Genomic DNA, 22,019 nt, shown 5'->3' with positions numbered 1-22,019 from the left:
GAGGCAGGAACAGTGCCAGCCAGGGGGCTCCAACCCTAGGACTACTGCAGCTTCAGGCGCAGGGACTTGCCTCCAAACTGGAGAGGACGTCGTGGCAGGTGCTCTCTCCTTTGAGAATGCTCAGTGATGCCCTCCCTAGCCTCGGAAGGGTCTGTCTCCGTGGTTCCTCCAGTCCAGCTTTCCAGTCATCCTCACTTGGGGCTTGGTCCTGGACCTGACCTCTGCTGGGGAGCAGATGGAGTTGCTTTCCGGCTAAAGATGGCCCATTTTGGGGAATGTCCTGGCTTAGAGGACACGGGAAGAGTGGGGGTCACAGGGATGGTGCGCAGCAGGAATGCACCCTCCCCCTAACGCCTTGGATCCCTGCTTTACTGCTGAGACAACTGCCACACAGTCATGGGAAAGCCAGAGCCAATGGAGGAAAGCTAGCGAATTTTTCACAAGTTTATTGATCAACAGATTGTGTCTTTTTTTATTTGACACCTGGAAACAGGATTACAAAAAAAAAAAAAAAAAAGAAGCATTGTGTATTAACTGCATTGGCTAATTGACATGTAACCTGATACACTCTTAAATTAGGCCCACGTTCACCTGGATAAACTCAGTGGTTATCTGTCCTAAGAAGGTTATTTCTCTGCTACATTCCACGGAGGAAATACACAGTGCCGCTGTTAAATGCTTCCCTTTTCTTCAAGACAACTCGTCTGGGGTACTGCTCTGGGAGTACCGAAGGCGTGTAATGGTGCAAAGTGGGGAGGTCCCAGTGGTGGCAGTCGGGCCATGACTGGTGGTGAAACCTCACGCTGGACAACGGACTGCGGTACGAGACCTTCCTGGTGTGGTGGAGAGGCGGCTCCCCGGGGGAACCGGCAGAACATGAAAAAGGGCTGTGCTCAGCGGCAGTGGGGCCACGGTTCTGCTGAGGCTTCTCCAGTGGGCTGAAAATGAGCAGGAGTTGAGAGGAGGGTGGGAGGCATTGGCTTCTCCTCATGTGCTCTCTGACCCACCTGGAAACCCAGTCCCGGACACACAAGAATTCAGCTCCTCAAAGGCCCGCCATCCTGCAGGAGGAGTCACGCCTCCAAACCCAAAGATGTGATTGCTGCATAATGACAAGGGCTCCAAGGGGAACCCAGTCCAGCACTGGAGGGATGGGGGCCAGCTAAATGAACGGCTCTCCCCACTGAAGAGCGACCAGTCCTGGGCCCTGCATAGCGCAGTAAGGAAGGTATCGGTGTACAATGCTGGGCTGGAGCCTGAGGCTGGAGCAGGTTGGGTGTCCCCATGTCACCACGAAACTGGAGGTTTTTGATAGGTCTTGGTGCAACGTTTCTTTGCAGATAGGTTCAGGAGGGCCTCATTAGTAGGCTTACGACTTGGAAGCTGTCTTTGGGAGGATCAGCCTGAACTTGCTTTTTCTCTTGAACTCAAGGCTGCAGAGGTTTGTGTTATGCAGCATCTTGTGAAAGCAGAGTTTCTGCCGTGGAATTGTGGAGAGCGTGGGGAGTGTCACAGCGCTAGAGTTTACCTGCCTCCACTACCCCGCCCAGCTGCAGACACTCCGGGGAGGGGGTGCTTTGAAAACTGGGTGGTGTGGGGAGGGCCACGTGCTGGGTCAGTGTGAACAGATTCGGGAGGGCTCTGCCGTCCCCCAGCCCTGCTGCACGAGGAGGGGTTCTGGACGCAGACTCCGGGAACTTTGTGCGGGTCCTGGGAAGATACGGGTCCTCAGCCTTAGCAGCCATCCCTAATGTCCTCCAGGGACATTGCTCTTTCCAATCAACTCTTCGTGATGACTGACTTCATGTTGTAAGAGATGTTAAGAAAAGTGGGCATGTGACTTTTTTCTTTCTCAGCAGGGAAAGCATGCAGCTGCCTGATGTTGTCCCACCTGAGCGTATGGGGTAGGGATCACAACACCACCAAAAGAAGTTTCCTTTCCTGTAGAAAGCAGACACCTCAGTCTGCTGGTCCTCTAATATAGTTTTCCCGTATGTCTCTGCACAGACGACACTTGGCCATATCTGCATATATGCATGCTGACAAGTGTCAAGAACACATACTCATGTGGTGTATGTATGTGTATGTGTTTATATATGACAACTGAGAAGATTAAAGGAGCAGGATAGTTCTGAGTGGAAAATCAGCTAACCTTGGCACCTCTAAACCTTTGGACCGATGAATTCTCTCTTTTCTGTTTTGCCCTTTGGTGGGCTCCCTTGTGGGTACACCCTGGGGCAGTCCTCACGCGTTCACCAACCCATCTGCTAAAATGAGAGTAGTGACATTATAAACCTCTATAGGTTTCTAATGAGTTTAAAAGTGCTCATTAAGACTAAAAATCATATTATGAATTTATTTCTCTTAAAATGACATTATTTAAAAAGCGAACTAGGGAGTGCGAGGGCTGGCATCTGGATAAATACTTCCCCCAAAAAAAAAAAAAAAATTGACTCTTAATTCTGCACTTCTGACCCTGATATCACAGGTAACATCAGAAAAAAAAAAATGTGGCTTTTGGAAGGCTCAGGCGGGACTGTTCTGACTTCATTTCACTTCGGTGCTGGTGGGGCCCCATGCCGTGCAGCCATCACCATTTTGCGCCTCTCTTTTTTTAATTGCATAAATAATGATGAAATGAATACCCAAACTGCAGCCCACGAAGGAGGGAAGGTGGTAGTGAGCATTAACCACTTCCATCTGACAGGCAGTGGAGTGTGTGGACCAGAGAGGTTTATACCAGGACTCAGACAGAACACTCAGGAATCCACGTGCGGGATGTGCCCCAATCCTGCCTTGTGAGGGGCATGCATGGTTTGAACCTCACAGCCTTTTAAAGAAAAAGGTTTCATATGAAAGATGCCATCCTATTTGTATAAAGGCTTTTCCTATAAGAAAGAAAAACTGGACATAATAAAGATGCCTATTTCTTTCTTTCTTTCTTTCTTTCTTTTTTTTTTTTTTTATAAAAATAGCGTCTAAAGCTAGAGAATGACCTTTTCTACCTGACACCCTGGGGCAAGCTCACCTCTTGTTCCCTTGTGTCCCCAGACCGAGCACGCTGCAGGCACCAAGACATGGTTTTGCTGAATTTAAATCCTGTCATCGTCCAAGGGACCTTGGGGACCTGTCACCACACTGATGACTACAGAGAACCACCTCATTCCTTTACTATAGTTTGAATATGATAAATAGACTTTGCTACAAATTACTGGACAGACCAGTAAGAAAAACCAACCTTCAGACTCCAGTATGATTTGAATACTAGAAATCTTGCCAAGGGCTAATAAAGGTTCTGATTTCCAAATTCCTAACCAAATGCAATTTTGCTGGGAAGGGCCCAGGTTGGGGGAGCTCTGGGTGGGCTAGTCAGGGGGTGTCGGGTGTCACAAATGCTCTCTGCTGGCCTGGTTGCCTGTGCTGCTAGAGCCTGCAGGAGGGACGGGGGTGCACACAGGCAAAGGGGACTCTCCTTTCACACCCAGGGGAAGCAGTCTTCTCTTTGGTAGGTGGTCTGGAGAGAGCAGAAACGCTCTGTGCTCTGCTGTTTTCCACTCTCAATACAACAGGAAATGAAATAAATAAGATCAACTTTGCTCCTTCTGGGTGCCCTCTAAGGGACAGACAGGGGCCAAGGCAGGTGCACAATGATGTGGTCCAGTGCGGAAGGCTCCCCCTGCTCCAGAAAAGCCCCCGGCTCACTCCCTGTGGCTTTCTGGCTGTGCACAGCCCGCTTCCAAGTCTAGGTCTCTCCAGGCCTCGGAGTACTCTTTGGTCAATTTCTCTTTTTTCTTAACCCTTCAATCTCCTTATCCACACCCTCCTCCCAATATTTTAATAGAAACTCGGGGAATTTTAAAGGTGAAAGAACCTCATCTAGTGTCCAGTGTGTGCCCTCCTCATTCCATAGGTGGGGAAACTGAGGCACAGAGAGGGCAGTGCCTTGGCTAGGGTCAGTGAGTCAGCAGTGGCACGGGCCTCAGGCACAGGTCCCTGATGCCTACCCCCCCGCTGCCTGCCCTGTGAGCGGCCCACCCCTCAGTCGGCCTTCGTCAGGGACTTCCTGTGGGAGGGGGGCACAAGGTGGGGGGGCAGGCTGTTGGGCAGCTCGTAGCCGTCGAGCTTGATCTTGATGAGGTGCTTGGCCAGTGCAAACTCCTCCTCATCCAGCATGCCGTCACAGTCACAGTCTGCCAGCTTCCAGATCTTGCCCAGGACGCTGTTGGGCAGCTTGGATGTCACCATCTCCTTCTTGGCGTTGACGCCCGATATCTTGCCATTGACAGGCGACAGGGTATAGAAGAGCTCGTCGTAGACGGGCTTGTCTTTGGCCACCACCCATTCCTCCTCATCGGCGCCCTCCTTGGCACCCTCCCCGTAGCCCTGGTTGAAGGGGCCCTCGGTGGTGCCGTCGAAGGCGCCGCCCTGCACGAGCTGCGTGGGCATGCTCATCTCCTCCTGGCTGATGAGGTGCATCAGGGACGAGATCTTGCTGCTCAACATGTTGTCCACTGCCTCGATCAGCTTGGGCTTCAGCGAGTGGAATTTGGTGAAGTCGTAGTTCTCGAGCTGTTCCTGCAAAAGGAAAAACCACAACTTGGTCACATGCCCTTTCTTCAGGAAGCAGATAGGGTCGGCTGTTGTCATGGGGGACGCCAAAACGCCGGGGCAGTCGGGGGGGGAGTCCCCGCAGACCAAAGAGTTCAGCCAGTTACGGGTCGAGGAGGCTGACGAAGTCATCCGAGCAAATGCCACCAACAAAATAACAGTCGTAGCTGAGCAAATCCAACATTTATAAGAACAAGCCAGGAAGGTACTGGAAGATGCTCGCAGAGATGCTGACTTGCACCATGTAGCTTGAAATATAGTAAAAAAACCTGGCAACATTTATTACCTTTATAAATGGGACAGTGGTCAGCAGTATTTTTCTATTATTTCTCCAAAGGGGACAAGTTGTCCATATGACCTCCTTGGCACCTGCAAGCTACAGCATGACTTGTCCTGGACTCCGTATAAGGATATTGAGAAGCATGATGCTAAAATCAGCATATTGGCCAGCCAGTGGCCCTGCCTCCAAGCACTGAACCCGCCTTCCAGGGACTGACTGACTGAGAGAGGTCTCTGACAAACAGCTCTCACAGCAAGGACTTATCACTATCACCTCCTTGTTGCCCTGATTTTCTGCCTTGATGGGAGGGGGCATGAGAATTGAGGTCTTGTGGGGGAATCATAAACTTGAAAGGAGACACTGTGTGTACATAAATGCTGTCGTAATCACTTTCATTTCCGATGGTGATGAATCATATCAGTCTCTTTTGGTATCCTCTGGGTTACTGGTACCCAACCAGTCACTTTCAGAGTATTGGCCAGTAGACTTTCCTTCTCCTTTAACTCCATCTGTTCTCCCGTAAGTCAGAGCATTGGAGACAGAGGGGTGTCTTCTACCCACATAAAGGTTGGCAAGGCTTTTTCCAGAGAGGACTGTTTTTAGTCTTTTTTTGTAACTGGAGGTGTCTGAGATTGGGTTAAGGTTGAACATGGCAGGGGGAGGGGGAAAGAGAGGGAGAGAGGCAAACCATAAAACAGACTTTAACAATAGAGAACAAACTGAGGGCTGATGGAGGGAGGTGGGTTGGGGATGGGCTAGATGGATAATGGGGATTAAGGAGGGCTCTGGTGATGAGCACTGGGTATTCTATGTAAGTGATGAATCACTAAATTCTACTCCTGAAACCTATATTACATTATATGTTAACTAGAATTTAAATAAAAACTTGAAACTTAAAAAAAAAAGGAAGCAGACAGGGAGTGGGATAGCGGGAGTCAGAATTCTCCTCTAAGTAGACATCCCATTCCTGGGCTGTTTCAGAGCTTTCTCTTTGGTGGGGACCCCACATCTGAATTCACCAGATATAGGAATGGTTTTCAGAATAAGAAACAAGATGCATGGAATGCAACTTTTTTTTTTTTTTTAATAGTAGCTAATCTTTGGCTAGTGGCCACACAAGTGATAATCCTAGGGCTTTTAGGTAAACTTCCTTCAACCTTGCCTTTTTTTTAATTAAAAAAAATTTTTTTTTAATGTTTACTTATTTTTGAGGGAGAGACAGAGTATGAACCCAAGAGGGGCAGACAGAGAAAGGGAGACACAGAATCCGAAGCAGGCTCCAGGCTCTGAACTGTCAGCACGGAGCCCAACATGGGGCTCGAAGCCATGAACTGTGAGATCATGACCTGAGCCAAAACGAAGAGTTGGATGCTTAACTGACTGAGCCACTCAGGCACCCCTCCTTTTTTTTTTTTTAAGTTTTTATTTATTTACTTTTGGGGGGGGCAGGAGAGAGGATCTGAAGCAGGCTCTGAGAGGACAGCCTAGAGTCCAATGTGGGGCTTGAACCCATGAATCGTGAGATCATGACCTGAGCGGAAGGCAGATTCCAAACCGACTGAGTAACGCAGGGGCACCTTGCCTTTTTTTTTTTTTTAAGTGCTCTAGAGATTTAGCATTTTATCTTTTAAGATGATCTTATGATACACTTCTGTTGGTCTTTACAACAATGCTGGGAGTAAGGAAGGGCAACTTTGAATAACTCTGTTTTACGGACAGCACACAGGGTGGACTAGACCCCATGGCTCCTGCCTCCTGACTAATGCTCTTTGTACTGTAACATGAAGCTTGTCAGAGGGACTGATTTAGGTAAAACAATTATTTAAGGATTTTGTTTTTGGATCAGTTAAAAAAATGTAGTTTAAGGTACAAATAAGTAAAAGTTGAAACTGCTAAGTAGGAGAAGAGTAGAGATGGGGAGGGCAAATGGAAATCCAGCCAATAGAGCTGAGTATCACCAGCCAGCTCAGGGCAGGTCCAGGCTCCACAACCCAGGAGAACAGGCCCATCAGCAGACAGAAGTGCAGAAACATGTGCACTGGGGAGGGTCCTAGGACAACAATTGCCTGATTTGGAGGAGAGCTGACTATAGATGCCACACAAGCCCTGTGGATAGCTCTGTAGAAATAGTCCCTCCTACTCTGGTTCTCCTTGGTTACCCATCCATCCATCCATCCATCCATCCATCCACCCACCCATCCATCCATCCTTTCTCCATTGACCCATCCAACATTTACTGGGAATTTGTTATTGCCAGGCCCTGTTTTGGAGCCTGGGGATAATATAACCATGAAGAGCCATAATCTCTGCCCTCAGGGAGCTTATGCTATAAAAGAGGGAGAACGTTCTAGTTTTTTAGTTTTTTTTAGATCCTTCTTTCAAGAATGACTTGGCTTAGCTTACAGTGAAAATATGGTAACATGAAATAGAAGAAAGTCGTTAGAAATGGAAAAGCTAAGGGACACCTGGGTGGCTCAGTTGGTGAAGCACTGGATGCTTGTTCTTGGTTCTTGAGTTCTGTGTCGGGCTCTGTGCTGACAACACAGAGCCTACCTGGGATTTTCTCTCTCCCCTTCTCTCTCTCTGCCCTTTCCCAGCTTATGTGCTTTCTCTTTTAAAATAAATAATCTTAAAAAAAAAAAGAAATGGAAAAGCTAAGTAATTAAGACAGAGAGGAAAGGGACCATTACATCAGACATCTAAGGTGAGAAAAGTTATTCTCCTCAGCTGCCAGGGGGCACACCCCCTCATTGTCTGAGGGAACACACCACCTGTTTGTTTCAAGAAAACAAACTTTGTCTGAATTGTGAGAGTTACCTGTGACTTTTTATGATCTTTGAAAAATGTCTTCAACAGCAGTTTTGCCAAATAAATGCAGAAAATTCCAGATATGCAAGTTTTTATATGGACTTTATGTAAAGTATTTCTGTTAGGAAAATTCTAGAAGGCCAGCAAGGGGCCATCCACGTGTACAATTTTCTGGAGACGAGGCAGGGAGACTCTTGAGTAAAAGGGGTTTCATATACCCCTCAGACCTGACTATTCTGGGGAGAAGTAATGTGATAGGCAGGGAGGGGGAAAAAAAAGCAAAACTTTGTGCAATCATAAATATCACACTTTTTTGTTGTAAAAATTTGGGGAAAAACTGATAGACCAAAAATGTAAATCACTTATAACTCTATCACCCAGCAATAACTTCTTAAAAAAATTTTTTTTAATGTTTATTTTTTGAGACAGAGATAGAGACAGAGCGAGCGGGAGAGGGGCAGAAAGAGAGGGGACACAGAATGTGAAGTAGGCTTCAGGCCCTGAGCTGTCAGCACAGAGGCTGATGCAGGGCTCGAAACAATGAACCGCGAGATCATAACCTGAGCCAAAGTTGGATGCTTAATTGACTGAGCCACCCAGATGCCCCCCAGCAATAACTTCTGCTAATGTTTTTTGAGCACACATTTCTAGCCATTTTTATAAATATACACATGCACATAAACACACACACACACACACACACACACACACACACACACACACTTTAACTGAACTAAGACCACACTGCTTGACAACTTGGATTTTTAAGAAAAAATGTATCTCATCTTTCTGTGATAATAACTTTTATACAATCTTATTCTTCATCTTAATAGCTATCTAATATTGAACTGTACAGCTGGGCCATTTTGCCTTTACCCTGTCCCATGTGGTTGGACATTTAGGTTGTTTCCAATGGAGAGTCAAAATTGTGGTCTCTAGAGTGTACCAGCAGGGCAGACATCCTGTGCTGTTGTTTAGAAGCAGAGCCTTGAGCTTCACATGGAGGGACAGAGCTGAAAGCCAAACGGCTTGACAGACCTCTAGAGAGGTGCCTCCAACAGTCTTCTTCTCAGCAAACTTTGGGGCCGTCAGGTCTCAGTGTGGTGTGGGCTTGGTTTCTAGACACATTCTGATTTGTGTGTCGCTATCCTGACAGACCGGGGTCACCTGCAATTCACTCCAAAACCAGCTCTAAACAATGTTACCAACACTTTGGGCTCTTATGGCCAGTATCTCAGTCAGCTGGGGGAACTGAGAAGAGAAAGCCCAGGAGGAGAGAGCAGGCAGCCTACACAAAAATCTGAGTGCTGCTGGGGTAAACAAGTCTGGATTCCCCTGGGTGCATAGACACCTACCCTATTTCCTCATGAATGAGCCTGCGCTCTGGGCGCACACAAAGCTCCTGTGTCTGGCCAAGCAGACGAATGAGGGCGGTGTCTGCCTGAACTTTCCACCCGCCTGCAGGGTTCGCGGATTCAGACTATAAACCTCTGGAAAGCTGGCAAGAAGAAACGGCCACATGTTTGCAGGGGTGGACAGGAAGTAACAGCAAGCAGCCACCTTTGCCCGGAGGGCACACAGGAAATCAACCCTAAACTCTCATCCCTGGGGTACCCCTCACCCCCAAGGCCTGACCAGGGAGTGTGGGGTACAAGTTAAACCACTGCCATCTCTGACCCTCCACCAAGTTCTCTCCAAAACAGAAATCTTTTTATTGGGATGAATACACACTGGGGAATTTAAAGATTTATCCTTCAACAGTTGTATCCATCAAAGCCACTGAGCCCTGGATCCTGGAACTTCTCCCTCCCAAGCTACAAAGGTCAGTTCCCAGCCCAGTTGTCGCTGGGCTATCTCTTGCCCACTTCCTCCCAGAATTCACTAGAAGCAGTTCTCCAATTTACAGGTGGGCTGAGCAGGTGGGGGACGGCTCTGCTGCCCTCTGCTGTTGAAACGCTGCCACCTCATCAGCTGAGGGGGCCAAATTCTCTGAGGACAAGTGAGTCTGCAATAAAAGTGGCTTTGCTAGCATTCTCCTCATTCTCCAGTCTGCACCTATCAGTGTGGTAAATCACATTCCCTCGCAAAAGGATGCAGGGCAGACACAGGCTGCCTCACCAGCAGGTCGTGGGCCTCTCCCAGCACTGGGCAAACGCCTTCACAATACACTCAGTTTATCGCTACAGCTAAGAGTCACCCCAGCCAGCCTGGTCTGTGAGAGCACAGGGAGAACAGAGACTTAAAGCTGGCATTGGCGAGCTCTCTGAGTGACCCTGAGATGTGGAAAGATCATAAAAAAGTGATCTCTACACTTAGGTCCCCAGTGTTGTCCCAGATGTAGTCGATGTGAGCTTAAACACCTGTGTTGAAGGGGATGTCAGATGCTCAACAGACTCAGAGATGACAGAGGCCCTGACCCACACCATCAAGCCCCCAAAGCTTCCTGGGTGACAGAAAACTAGCTGGAAGTATCAGGCGATGGTAAGCATGCCCTATGGGCTCCAGGCCTGCCTTGTTCCTCGAGGAGTCCCTGAAGGGACTGGGGTGGTGTGACTAGGGCCTGGCCACTCTCCCATGAAGGAATCCCTTCCAGATTCCAGGGGCTTGCTCTGAAAACTGCTGGTCTATTCATAGGTCCTGTGGCTTTCTGGGTTAGGTCAGGGTCTGAGAAATTCACTACCCTACCGCCTGCTATGATATAAACACGCACTAACTTCTCAGTGAGCTCATCTAACACCTGTTCGTTGGGCACCTGCTACATCCCAGGTGCTGGGGGTATGGCAGTGAACGAGACACGGATCATTGAATGCCTCATGGAGATACAGCCTTATGAGGGAGACGGCCACTGTATAAATGAATCAACTGCTTGGAAGCGCAACAGTGTTAGTGTCGTAACAAAGAGCACATGTCCTAACAGGAGGCTTTGCTGCCAAAACTCCATTGCCGGCCACAGTCATCGTGGCAAATACTGTAATCCAGCGCAGGGATTTTTGTTATTTGTTCACTGATTTATTCCAGGGACCTAGAACAGTGCCTGGCCACGGTAGACTTAATATTTCTTGGTGACTGAGTGAATGAACACAGGTGAATGAGGATACCTGTCAGGTGGCACTCCTTGCATCAAGTCCTAAGGCACTCAGGTGTCTAATGAAGGGGCTAAGGCCTCTCCTGAGATGCTAGAAGAGGGGCACATGGCTTCCTTGTGTTCTTCCTCAGGGACTGCCCTTCTGCTCCAGCTGAGAGGCCTGGGCTTCCTCTGACATGGCCAGGCCCAGGCTAACATGGTCATGAGAAGCTCTCGTAGCGGTTTGCTACCTGCTTTATGGGAGTTCCTCTGGGGACAGGTTGCAGGTCCTGAAAGGAGGCTTACGGTGGCTTCCTGCTGGGCTCAGTGGTGCCTCAGGTCTTTGGAGCAACATGTTCCTGTGGGTGGCAGGCTAATGAGCCACAGAAGCCCCATTAGGCCAGAGTACACATGATGTATTTATTCATAGCTTTCATTTCAGTCAAGGAACCAATTTCCTTTAAACATATCTGAAGGATGTGGGGCGCCTGGGTGGCTTAGTCAGTTAAGTGTCCAACTTCGGCTCAGGTCATAATCACATGGCTCATGAGTTTGAGCCCTGTATCAGGCTCTGTGCTGACAGCTCAGAGCCTGGAGCCTGCTTCAGATTCTATGTGTGTCTGTCTCTCTGTCCCTCACCTGCTCACGCTCTCTCTCTCTCTCTAAAATGAATAAACATTAAAATTTTTTTTAAAAAATATCTTAAGGATGCAAGGAAACATGTCCCCTCAGTTTGGTCATGTGGTGTAGGGCATAACCCAAGGGTGTGAAGGTGAACCCGCTTGGGAAGACTGCTCCAGAGGCCCCAGTAGCCCAGCCATCTTGTGATTGGAAAAAAAAAACCCAATTCTTCCTCTGAGTACAGGGATACCTATTTCATTTCAGGAAGAAAAAAAGATATTCTGGATTTATTCTGAAGCGAGCTAAGTCATATCTGTCCAGAGCATATATTCCACATGCACTTAGCTCCCTGAACCCTGCCATCACAAAAGGATGACCCACTCCTATGTTAATGTGTCCTTTACAGAAAGTTTACATTAAAAAACTCCTCAAGGTCAAAGCTTCCCCTCCTGATGCCTGTTGATCTTTGCCTCCACTCCATGATCTCTCCTTCTCCTACGCCCTCCTGAGGCAGCCAGGCAGCTCACAGGCCCACCTTCCAGCTGTATATCTCCAACGACTCTTCTTTCAGCCCCGTCTTCCTCTGTGGCTCAAGGCAAAAGATGAGAACTAGAGATTTCCAGGGTATAGCCAGCATTGCAGGGATGCTCTGTTTGGCCTATGTAGTACTTTTTGAAAGTCTGAGCTAAAATTTGAAAACCAGGGGACTTTACGCACAAATCTAGATTTGCAACTTCTCGTGAACCATCCAGGCCTATGTTCCCACAAGGCGGTGGCCATCGGGGCAGGTCAGGCCTTCTCCACCCACTGAAGCAGGGCACAGACGTCCCAACCGGCCCCCGTGGTGGGTCCCCATAAGTCCTCATTGTACTTGCAGACTCGTTTTCCTCCTGCGAGAGTCATATTTCTCAGAATCCACATCTCCATCAAATGTGGGAAAATGAGAGGGTCAAAGAGGGCAATGTGGGTTTTCTTTCCCTGGTCTGCTTTCCAGAGAGGACTGTGGCCTCTAGTGCAGACAGGTCCTTGCAGTGGAAAAAAGCTGGTCAGTCTGGCTCTGTGAGGAGCCAGGTGGGTGGCCTCACTTGGGAAGATATGGTCAGCATCGATGTGTATATCTAATACCACGGCAGGGCGGTAGACGCACTGGTCAGGCCAGGCTGAATGCAGCACCCATTCAGGCTCATCTGGGGCTGCCCAGGCACAACTCAGGGAGACCCTAAAATCAGGCCCAAAGTTGCCCAATGCTGACTCGTAAGCACAATCTTTAGTGAGCACAACTTGCTGTGCCCAGGGAAGGCCAGCCATGCCCCAGGAGCCCTCGGAACTCTGATGAGGGCTCTGAGCCTGCAGAAGCACTGTTGCCTGAGCATGTATTAATTACCACAGTGCCTCGCAGCGCAGGCTTGCGGAGGCTGCCTGGGGTGACCTCTGAGGTTAATGGCAGTTCTTATTACCTTAAGGTTCTGGGATTCCCCAAAACAGGTGTCACTTAATGCCAACACATGGCCTGAGAGGGATGCTCATCTGATTTTTTCATGTGACCTAAATTTACTTCTTGAAATGTGTCCCTTTTTGGTTAGTTTTGGGGGCCAGGCAATCTCTGCTTTACTCTCAGAAGCCTGTTCTCATGGATCACCATTAGGAAGATGCATTCATGGCGTTCTCTATCCTAAACCAGGAAACCCTAATGTGGACCCAGCAACCAGCCAGACAAGGTCACATTGATGTTGCAATAGGCTCCCAGTACCTGCATTGCCTTGACCTCTGGGAAGTCCCCGGCAGAAATCTGGTATTCTCGCTGCAGCTGAAGGTAGATTTCTGGCAATCTGCTGATAAGCTCTCTCTTCTTGTTTTCCTTTCCGAATACACTTGGCATTTCCTTCTTCAGGTGGCTGATGATGTAGGCATGTACCTGAAGGGGTATATGTCAGTAAGGACGTGTTACTTAGAACTGTACCAGAAAGACAAACAAGATGGCATCATAATACATAACAGGCTCCCATATTCAGGGCCACAGCCCTCAGGACAGGAGGGTAAGGATCTGGGTGCGGGGGGGTGGGGGTGGTGGACGTGGTGAGACACAAAGGACACATTACAAGTCTGTTTCTGGGCATGTAGAATGTGAGGTACATGAGGGACCCCCAGATGGCGCTGTCTAAGGGTGCCTGGAAAGAGGGCCCCAAGCTCCAGATAGAGCTAGTCTGGGTGCTGGATTTGAGAGCTGGGGCAGAGGTGGTGACCAGAGCCACAGGAATGGTTGTGACCACTGAGGGAAAGTGAGCCAAGAACCCCCTCCCCCCCAGAAGGACCGGGATGGGGAGGAGCCAGAAAAAGACCTCAGGAAGTGGAATGTGACAGATAAGGGCTGTGGGAGGGGAGAGTCAGGAAGAGATGACACCTAAATTGGGTCCTGAAGATAGGTAGGAGGGCTGTGGCTGTCCAGGAGAGGGAGAGCATGGATGGCGGTGTGGCAGTAACACAACAGGGGCCGTATTTGGGGCAGTGCCGTGTATGTGGCTGCTACACATCTCAGAGGCGGGGAAGTAGACCACTGCGCATGCCAGGAGCTGTGTAGGATTAGAATGAGCATTGGCTAACCTCACGTGGTGCTGATGGGCTGATGACGTTTCTGGGAGAGCAGAGAGGCCAGAATAATGCCATGAGTGCCCTGCTTCCTAAGTGGGCTGGTGGTGCTTGCCTGGGGATAGGATGGGGCGACAGGCTTGGGGAAGGTCTCTGGCACAGTTCAGTTGTGCCTGAGGGGCTATTCCGTGTCTGCGTCTATGCAGAGAGTGAGCGGGGTGGGTGGCGCCTGGGCTGAAAGACTGGTGATTAACCACAAGACCTAAAAGAAAGTTTCAGCAGGGCTGGTGCCCAGGGGCACCAGGAAACGAAACTGAAGACTGATGTAAATGTCTGATCTGACGTAAATAGTTAATCTGCATGGAAATCTGTACCCAGTGGACAGTGAGATGAGAGAATTCCTGTAACCTCCCCATGGAGGGTGTGAACTCTGGGATCTCTACAGGTGGCACTGAAGGAGCCTAGCTGGCTCAGCCGGAGGAGCATGCAACTCTTGATCTTGGGGTTGTGAGTTCGAGTCCCATGTTGGGTATAGAGAATACTTAAAAATAAAATCTTAAAAAAGAAAAAAAAGATGGCACTGAACTCTTTTCTGCACAGGACTAGCTGCATAGGACCACCTTCCTCTAGGAGAGGAACCCCTGGGGAAATGAGGCGGAGGCTCCATAAACCCTGATCACCTGGCACTAGCAGGCCCAGGACTGTCACCCGAGGGGTGGTGAACCCAGCTTGGATGGCTCTGCTTGGCTGTGTCACCCCCTTCCTTAACATTTCCACTCTTTTAAAATTTTTTTTTTCTTTTTTTTAAAGTTTATTTATTTATTTTGAGAGAAGGAGAGATTGCATGAGTGGGGGAGGGATGGAGAGAGAGAATCCCAAGCAGACTTTGTGCTATCAGCATACAGCCCGATGCAGGGCTCCAACTCACAAACTGTAAGATCATGACCCGAGCCAAAATCAAGAGTCAGACGCTTAACTGACTGAGCCACCCCGGTGTCCCTTTTTAAAAGTTTTTTAGATGCTTATTTAACTTTGAGAGAGAGAAAGTGCAAGCAGGGGAGGGGCAGAGAAAGGGACACACAGAATCCGAAGCAGACTCCAGGCTCTGAGCTGTCAGCACAGAGCCCAATGATGGGCTTGAACTCACGAACTGTGAGATCATGCCCCGAGTGGAAGTCGGGTGCTTAACCGACTGAGCCACCCAGGTCCCCCGAACATTTCCACTCTTCTGCTGATTTCCAACTTTAGGACGTGAAGAAATGTTCATTACAAAACCTCTGTTTGTGTATCAGAATTCTACAGAGTAATTTAGAAGTCAAGAAAATAACTAAAAATAGGAACGGATGAAAAGCAGAACAGTGATTACCAAAAGAAAATGACTATGCAGCTAGGGAAAATCCTATTAAAGAAAACAGACTTCTGTAATCTTGTGGAAGAATGGAAATTGAATAAAGGGGATAAGCAGAGACATCCTCTAGCTCAGCTGAGAGCCTCTGTGTATGGACACACACTGGGCACAGCCAAAAACATTCTGCTACTTAAAATAAGTATGTAATGTAAACGCTGACATGCTCAGACCAGACAATGCTAACTTTCCCATCTATATAAAGGTCATTTAACAGAAACACACAGTGTCCTGCCTGGCTACTGATCACAAGTACAGATGAGAAGAGATGTGTCTGAACCTTTCTGTTACTAGTAAACTTATTTACTTATTTTTTCACATTAAAACAGCTTAAAATTTTTACATGATTCTTTGGGATAGAGAAACCCCAAATTTGGGAATCCTTTATTTAGAGTGTTGGACTTTAGCTGCATTCCTGAGGGTATGATGAATAAGTGGTAAGACTAGTAATTTCCCTGCCTTGGACAATGAATGTCTGGCTCAGTTTGGTGGGGTTGGGGTAAGGCCGTGGCTAACATTGAAGGACTTGGAGGGTCTGCCACACTCCAGTGGAGAACCAGCTCCTCACCAGCCATCCTTGTGTCATTTCCTTGGCCTCGGTCCTACTGGAACCTCTGGACTGGGCCTATGGATACCTCTCTCTTCCATGCGCAGGCCTGCCCCACTCTGGAACCAGCCCCAACTGAAGCAGGAGGTCCCAAGCGGCATAGTCTACTATCTACCAGGGCTTTTTACTGAACCCCACCCCAGATCCCAGCCCGGGGGCTGTGCCAGACCCCTGCAGGGCTCCCCAAGCTTTCCTCACTACCTCCTAAGGTGAGCCTTTTGAGTTGCCAGGCCTCTGCTCAGGGAGGCTGACTCCCCACGCAGCCCCCAGCTCCAGTAGGATTGGCACCAGTAGGACTGGCACCAGTTTCTAACACTGCTTCACTTGGCCTGACTCTGGGTGATGTGCACCTGCCACAGTTCTCCACCCACAGCCTGGCACCTGCTCTCTCACCTCAGCCCTCATGGTGTTCATTGGCTGATGACCAAGGCTCCCGGATGATGGGCTGCCATTGGACACCAGACCTCCGGTGCCCTGACAGGAACTGGCCGGTTCCTGCACCAGGCCCCCATTCTTTCCTCCTTCCACTTTGTCTGGCACTGAGTCAGGACCCTCAGGTACCTTGTTCATGCTTGCAGTCTGCTCTCAGCCTCAACCTCCACTTCCAGAATGTTCTACTGGCCTATTTTGTGAGAGTCTCCTGTTGTGCTGCCTCTGCATGGCCAACCCCTCCTGCCCTTCCATGGACAGCCTAAGACAATAACACAGGGTCAGATACTATTGTACGGGCCCTGCCTTTAAGAAGCTTATCAAGTCATAAGGTAAATTATAATCCTTAGAGTCATGGAACATTAAATCTGGAAGGGACCCCCTGTACCTAACTGAACTCCTGGTTCCAGGAAATTCATATGACTTACTCAAGGTCACAGAGCCAGTTAGGAGGTGCAAAGCCGGCACTGGCATTCAACTGTCTCATTCCTGTCCTTACAGACTTAATTGCTTTCTGTGGGTATGAATTAAAAAATGTTACTAAAGGTGTTGGAAATCTGGAATTGAAAATGAACTGTGTCCTATGGGACAACAGTGTGGGAAACTGCGACTTGAGGCTTTTGTTTTGGCTTAAGCCAAAAACTTTGGCTTTTGATTGTCCCTAACTCCCAGGGACACCGTGGGAAGGGCATTTAGTCTCCCTCCCTCCCCCCCCCCCACAAATGCATATATTATGGCACACAACACTATGAACACCACATAGGATGTGGGTGAAGACGGCACTCTTCTGGCAGGATGGCACCTTGTAATTTTCTAAGGACTTTTGGTAAACAGAGGGGACAGCCTGGAGGCTCATTCCTGCCCTTCTGTGTCAAAGAAGTCTTTCCAGATAAACACAGGACTGAGGGCCAGACCAGGCGATGGTCCTGGGGAAGGAGGTGCAAACAGTCTGAAATATTTTCCTCTTTATAATGACAGAAAACTGAGAAGAAGGGGGACAGGAAAGACAAGAGGGAAGAGAAAGAGGAGAAGGAGAGGCATGATGAGACCTGGGGCTGGAAGGCCAAGTTCACGCCCTGCCACCCCTGCCTCTTGTTGAGCAATGCCAGGTGACTCTAGCCCTCCACCTCAGCTTACTCATGCACAGACTGGAAGTTTTAACTCCTACCTCACAGGGTTGTTGGTATGAGAATCAAAAGAGATCATGGACTTGGATACACCAGAAAGAGGAGTAAAAATGTTGCTTGTTATTGCCTAATGGCCAAAGACCAACAGCTGGAGGGTTCGTAATGCCAGAGAAGGCTTGTGGTTGTTTAGTTCTTACTGAATAATGAATAAACTCTTACTGAGTTATTAATAGTTACTGAAAAGTTAATAAGTTCTATGTATTTGAATAGTAATAGGATGAATCTGGGTCCCAAGAGCTTCATTCACAAGTCAGTGACATTGAACCCTGGTTGGCTTTTGAACATTCTTATGTGTAAAACTGGGAAAGCCCCACTTCATCCAATGGTGATGACTGAGGATAGATCAAGTGGATCACAATGTCAGTTTCTTTATGGGCTATAACTCAATGAGCAAAAAGAGATGTCCTTCCCTTTATTATTAAAAAAAATTTTTTTTAACATTTATTCATTTTTGAGGGACAGAGAGAGAAAGTGCATGAATGGGGGAGGAGCAGAGAGAGAGAGGGAGACACAGAACCTGAAGCAGGCTCTGAGCTGTCAATACAGAGCTCCAAGCAGGGCTCAAACTCACAGACCGCGAGATCATGACCTAAGCTGAAGTCAGACGCTTAACCGAATGAGTCACCCAGGTGCCCCGAGATGTCCTTCCCTTTAAATATACATGGATTTATATCTAGTTCACATATATACTTTGCTACAATTGCATTAACTGTGTCCAGTGACAAGTGTTCATATATATCCAAGGTGGAGAAGCATGTACTCAGAGTGATATTGGATATATCCATCCTGGGTGTGGAGGGCAACCCCAGGCAGCGAGTGCTGGAAGCTTCCAGTGCTTATGGTCAGTAGGAGTGGAAATCCTCATGGAATTTGGGGAGCAGTTTGGAGGGGAGGATTCAGGCTGGGAGAACATGGTTCCACACTATGTGTAGGTCATACTATGTGACCTCATCTGTTAGCTAACACAACCTGTTGGAGACCTGCATCTTTGTAGGCCCAGCTTAAAACTTGCATAGAGCATTTAACATCAGGGGATCACCATATTTCAAAATTGGGTTTATGGGGATATAGAAAAAATCAGTTAATGCAGTAGAGACCCAAAAGGTGGACCCATGGGGTAGTAAGACTGTGAGACTGTAAGAGGCAGAAAAAGGCAGCTCTTGGTTCCCATGGAGCAGGGGGTTTGTTAGTCTGTTGCAATCAAAGCTGGCACCCATAGCACCTGATTCTGAACAGCTTAAAGGGGACTCAAGGGGGCCCACCCACTCACTCATTTGAGGTCAGCCTTCAAAGAGACAGGCTTCCCTACATGGACACAAATACTGACACACATACCCACAGCTGACGGAGCTATTTTTAAAAGTCCCTTGGTAGGCTAAGCATTAGTGGGTCACCATCGGCCACCGTAGAAGGATTTTCACACCTTAGCCTGGGTCCATTTGGCGAATTTCAAAACATCTAACTTCTGTACAGAAGGAATTGGCAGTGCAGACAGATTGGAAAGCTGGGCCCTGGGTTTTACACGTGACTGGAGAACACGCTTTGAAGACAAAACTAAGTGCCACAGAGCTAGGGTGAACCCTGAAAATCACTGACCTCTCCTTTTCTTTCTCACTTTTAGCTGTTCCTTCCTTAAATGTTTTTTTTTGTTGTTGTTGTTGTTGGGTGAAGATCTGTAAAGGGGTGGGAACTTTTCCTACTCTTGGGCAATGTTTATAAAGGGTGGAGTCCTCACTTTTTATTTTTGTTCGTTTATTCCATAAGCATTATTATTTGGGATTTGTTTGCAAGAGTCTAATTTCCCTACTTTGGCTATTTTAATTATAGCTGAATAAAACTGAATTATATTTTTTAAATACTTTTTTGGGCTTTCCCAAAATAGCCCAAAGAATCATGAAATGAGCTTTGATTAGCATTTTAGATTGTAAACAGTCTTCAAAAAAGGATGCATATTGATATCATGAAGATGTGATCTTTGAGGTTAACCAAAAAACCCACTCTAAGGTTTTCTCATTCCTTGAAATAGAGAGTTGTGAAAAAAATATATATATATATTAAGAAGAAGCAGGGAAACCATTACATTTCAAGAGATCTTTGGTAAGAGTGCCATTTTTCAATTATTAAAGTGTCCTTTTTAGGACACCTTGAGTTTGATCACTGTGGAACCCAGCAGGACATTAGTGATAACACTTCTTTACTTCTGGATGGGATGTGACTTCTGTTGAATTAAGGTGTTCTATAAATAGATACAGGGCACACCCCAACCCAGATCTGACATCTCTTAGGTGACATCTGAAAACTTATCCTTCGCATGTTTTCAAATTGTCAGCTTGATGAACCTCTAAACTTTGCAGGGTTCCTGTGGATAAACAATTTTATAGAATACACAGAATGGCAGACTAATGCAGAAAGTAAGGACACGATGAGAAATTATAGATGTTGTCCACTCTGCATTTCAGGTAAATGGTTTCCAGACCAAGGAGTCAAACTAACTACGGCTTGAATTTATATTTTACAACTTATGGGCTGTAAGGCCTTGGGCAAGTTACTTCACCTTTCTGAGCTACAGTTCCCTTGCATGAGAAACAAAGATAATGCCCAGCTTTGTGCAGTTATTGGCGGGATCAGATGAAATAACACATGCAATACAAATTGTAGAGCTTCTGGAATACTGCAGACCCTCAGTAAGGTTGGCTTACAAAACCGGATCAAGAGAAATAAAGATCAATATACCAAAATCAAAGAGCGTTTTCCTGAAATACAAACGCTAAGAAGAGAAAAACTCAGGCGACTGACTCCTTGTCCATTTAGGCAACAAGTTTACAAATGGCCATAAAATCGCAGATGGTGTAAAGCAGATGACGTTGGTTAGTGGCTAAGGCCACTGTGTTGAGTTCTGCTTCTTATCTGCCTGAGACTGTTTCCTGTCCCCCTTCGCAGGATGGTACCGCCCAGCACACTGGCACTGAGAGGCTCAGCCTGGAAACATCCATACTTCACACATTTTCCTTTATGAAAAGGAACAAGCCAGATACTATTCTTAGGAAGAAAAAAAGACAAGCTTTTTTCCTAGAAGTAAGCTCAGCAAGTTGACCGCCCCTGCTCCCCACCCCCTGCATCTACACAAGGCTCTCATTATTCCCAGTGTCAGTACAGAGCAGCATTCTGTGGCCACGCTGATCCATTCAGAGGGCCTGATACTCAAGGAGGGCAGAGAAGTCCCAAGGCACTTGGCATGCCCAGTGAGCTCTTTGCTCTTTATTTATGTGACCGAATACAGCTGCGTCTTGAGTCACTAGGCCTTCAGCAGTGACTGGTAAAATAGAAATGTCCATGGGCATTTATAAATAGTTAAAAAAAAAATCTTGAAGTCTCCAAAGCTATCACATGATATCTCTGCTTTGGTTATAAAATAATGTTGGGTATTGTGTATCCTGAAGGGTAAGTTCAGCTGTATCAGCTGAAGAAGAGAAATATCACATGCTAAGGGGTTACCAAATGGGGAAAAAACAGACTTCCTGCCACTAAGCATTAGGCCCAGGACTAGCACACAAGAGAAACCAGCAAAGCTGCAAATAAGTGGATTTACAAACTGGTTAGCACCACTGCCTTGCAGAACTGGAACAAAGTGGCTGGAGCTCCAGAAAGGAAGCAGCCTGGAAGAAAGGATAAAGAATGGTGGCTCGCGGGTGCATGGTGACTGGGAATCAGCTGGGCGATCCAGGAGTCCGTGTGAGCATGCTCCGGGAGTGATGGCAAGCAGAGAGAAAAAGAGCAGATGGAGGTCCTACATGTGGAGCTGCAGCAACCGGGGAGGCATCTCTTTGGCTATAGAGAGATGCTGCTGGGTGAGCATCCTGGCATGAAGATAGAGGCTGCTGGGCAATGATGAGGAGGCGTTAGAAGGCCGATCGCCTGCCCGCCTGTCACCCTCAGAGAAGGCCTCTTGCCTTTCCTGGCAAACCCCCTCCTCAGAGCATGGTGTCCACACCTCAATCAGCACACAGCTCACCACTCTGTAATGGGCGGTTTGGGGCCTCCTCTTCTACCATCCAGGCTCCCCAGTCCCGGCCCAGGGGTGCTGAGCAATACAGACTGAATGAGGCAAGGGGTAGTGGATTCTAAAAGGCTGGCCTGCTGGACCCCAAGGCCAGACCAGAAGTCACTCTCTGTGCAACAAGAGGATAAGGGAGGGGACATGGTTTCTTTGCCACCAGAAGACAAAGGGGAAGTAAACTGGAAGTACCCTGACCAGGGTATGAGTGGATTTGGAGAGGCAGGCCTGTGGACTGGTTTCAGCGGACACGACAAAGGCACAGGGCAAGGCTGAGAGCAGGAGGGCTATCTTTTGGTTCTAGTATTTTTACTCATGGATTAGATGACTCTGGAGAAATCGTTTATTCTACCTCATCCTTCTAAACTGC

General features: G+C 47.8%; 1 protein-coding gene across 1 annotated transcript in view; it reads right to left on the bottom strand.

Moving 5' to 3' along the window:
• Positions 1 to 430: 430 nt before the first annotated feature.
• The window catches only part of EHD4 (EH domain containing 4), an 87,713-nt gene continuing 66,124 nt past the window's right edge, over positions 431 to 22,019 (bottom strand). Inside the window, exons 5-6 of the mRNA XM_043554170.1 lie at positions 13,132 to 13,296; positions 431 to 4,575 (exon numbers count right to left, since the gene is read on the bottom strand). Coding sequence (XP_043410105.1) covers positions 4,039 to 4,575; positions 13,132 to 13,296 — 702 coding nt within the window. The 3' untranslated portion in view covers positions 431 to 4,038. The remainder of the gene's footprint in view (positions 4,576 to 13,131; positions 13,297 to 22,019) is intronic.

The sequence above is a fragment of the Prionailurus bengalensis genome, chromosome B3 (genome assembly GCF_016509475.1).
Source record: "Prionailurus bengalensis isolate Pbe53 chromosome B3, Fcat_Pben_1.1_paternal_pri, whole genome shotgun sequence".
In the NCBI taxonomy this organism is placed as follows: Eukaryota; Metazoa; Chordata; class Mammalia; order Carnivora; family Felidae; genus Prionailurus; species Prionailurus bengalensis.
The sequence above is the reverse complement of the archived record's forward strand: the minus strand, read 5'-3'. Positions and strand labels throughout refer to the sequence as shown.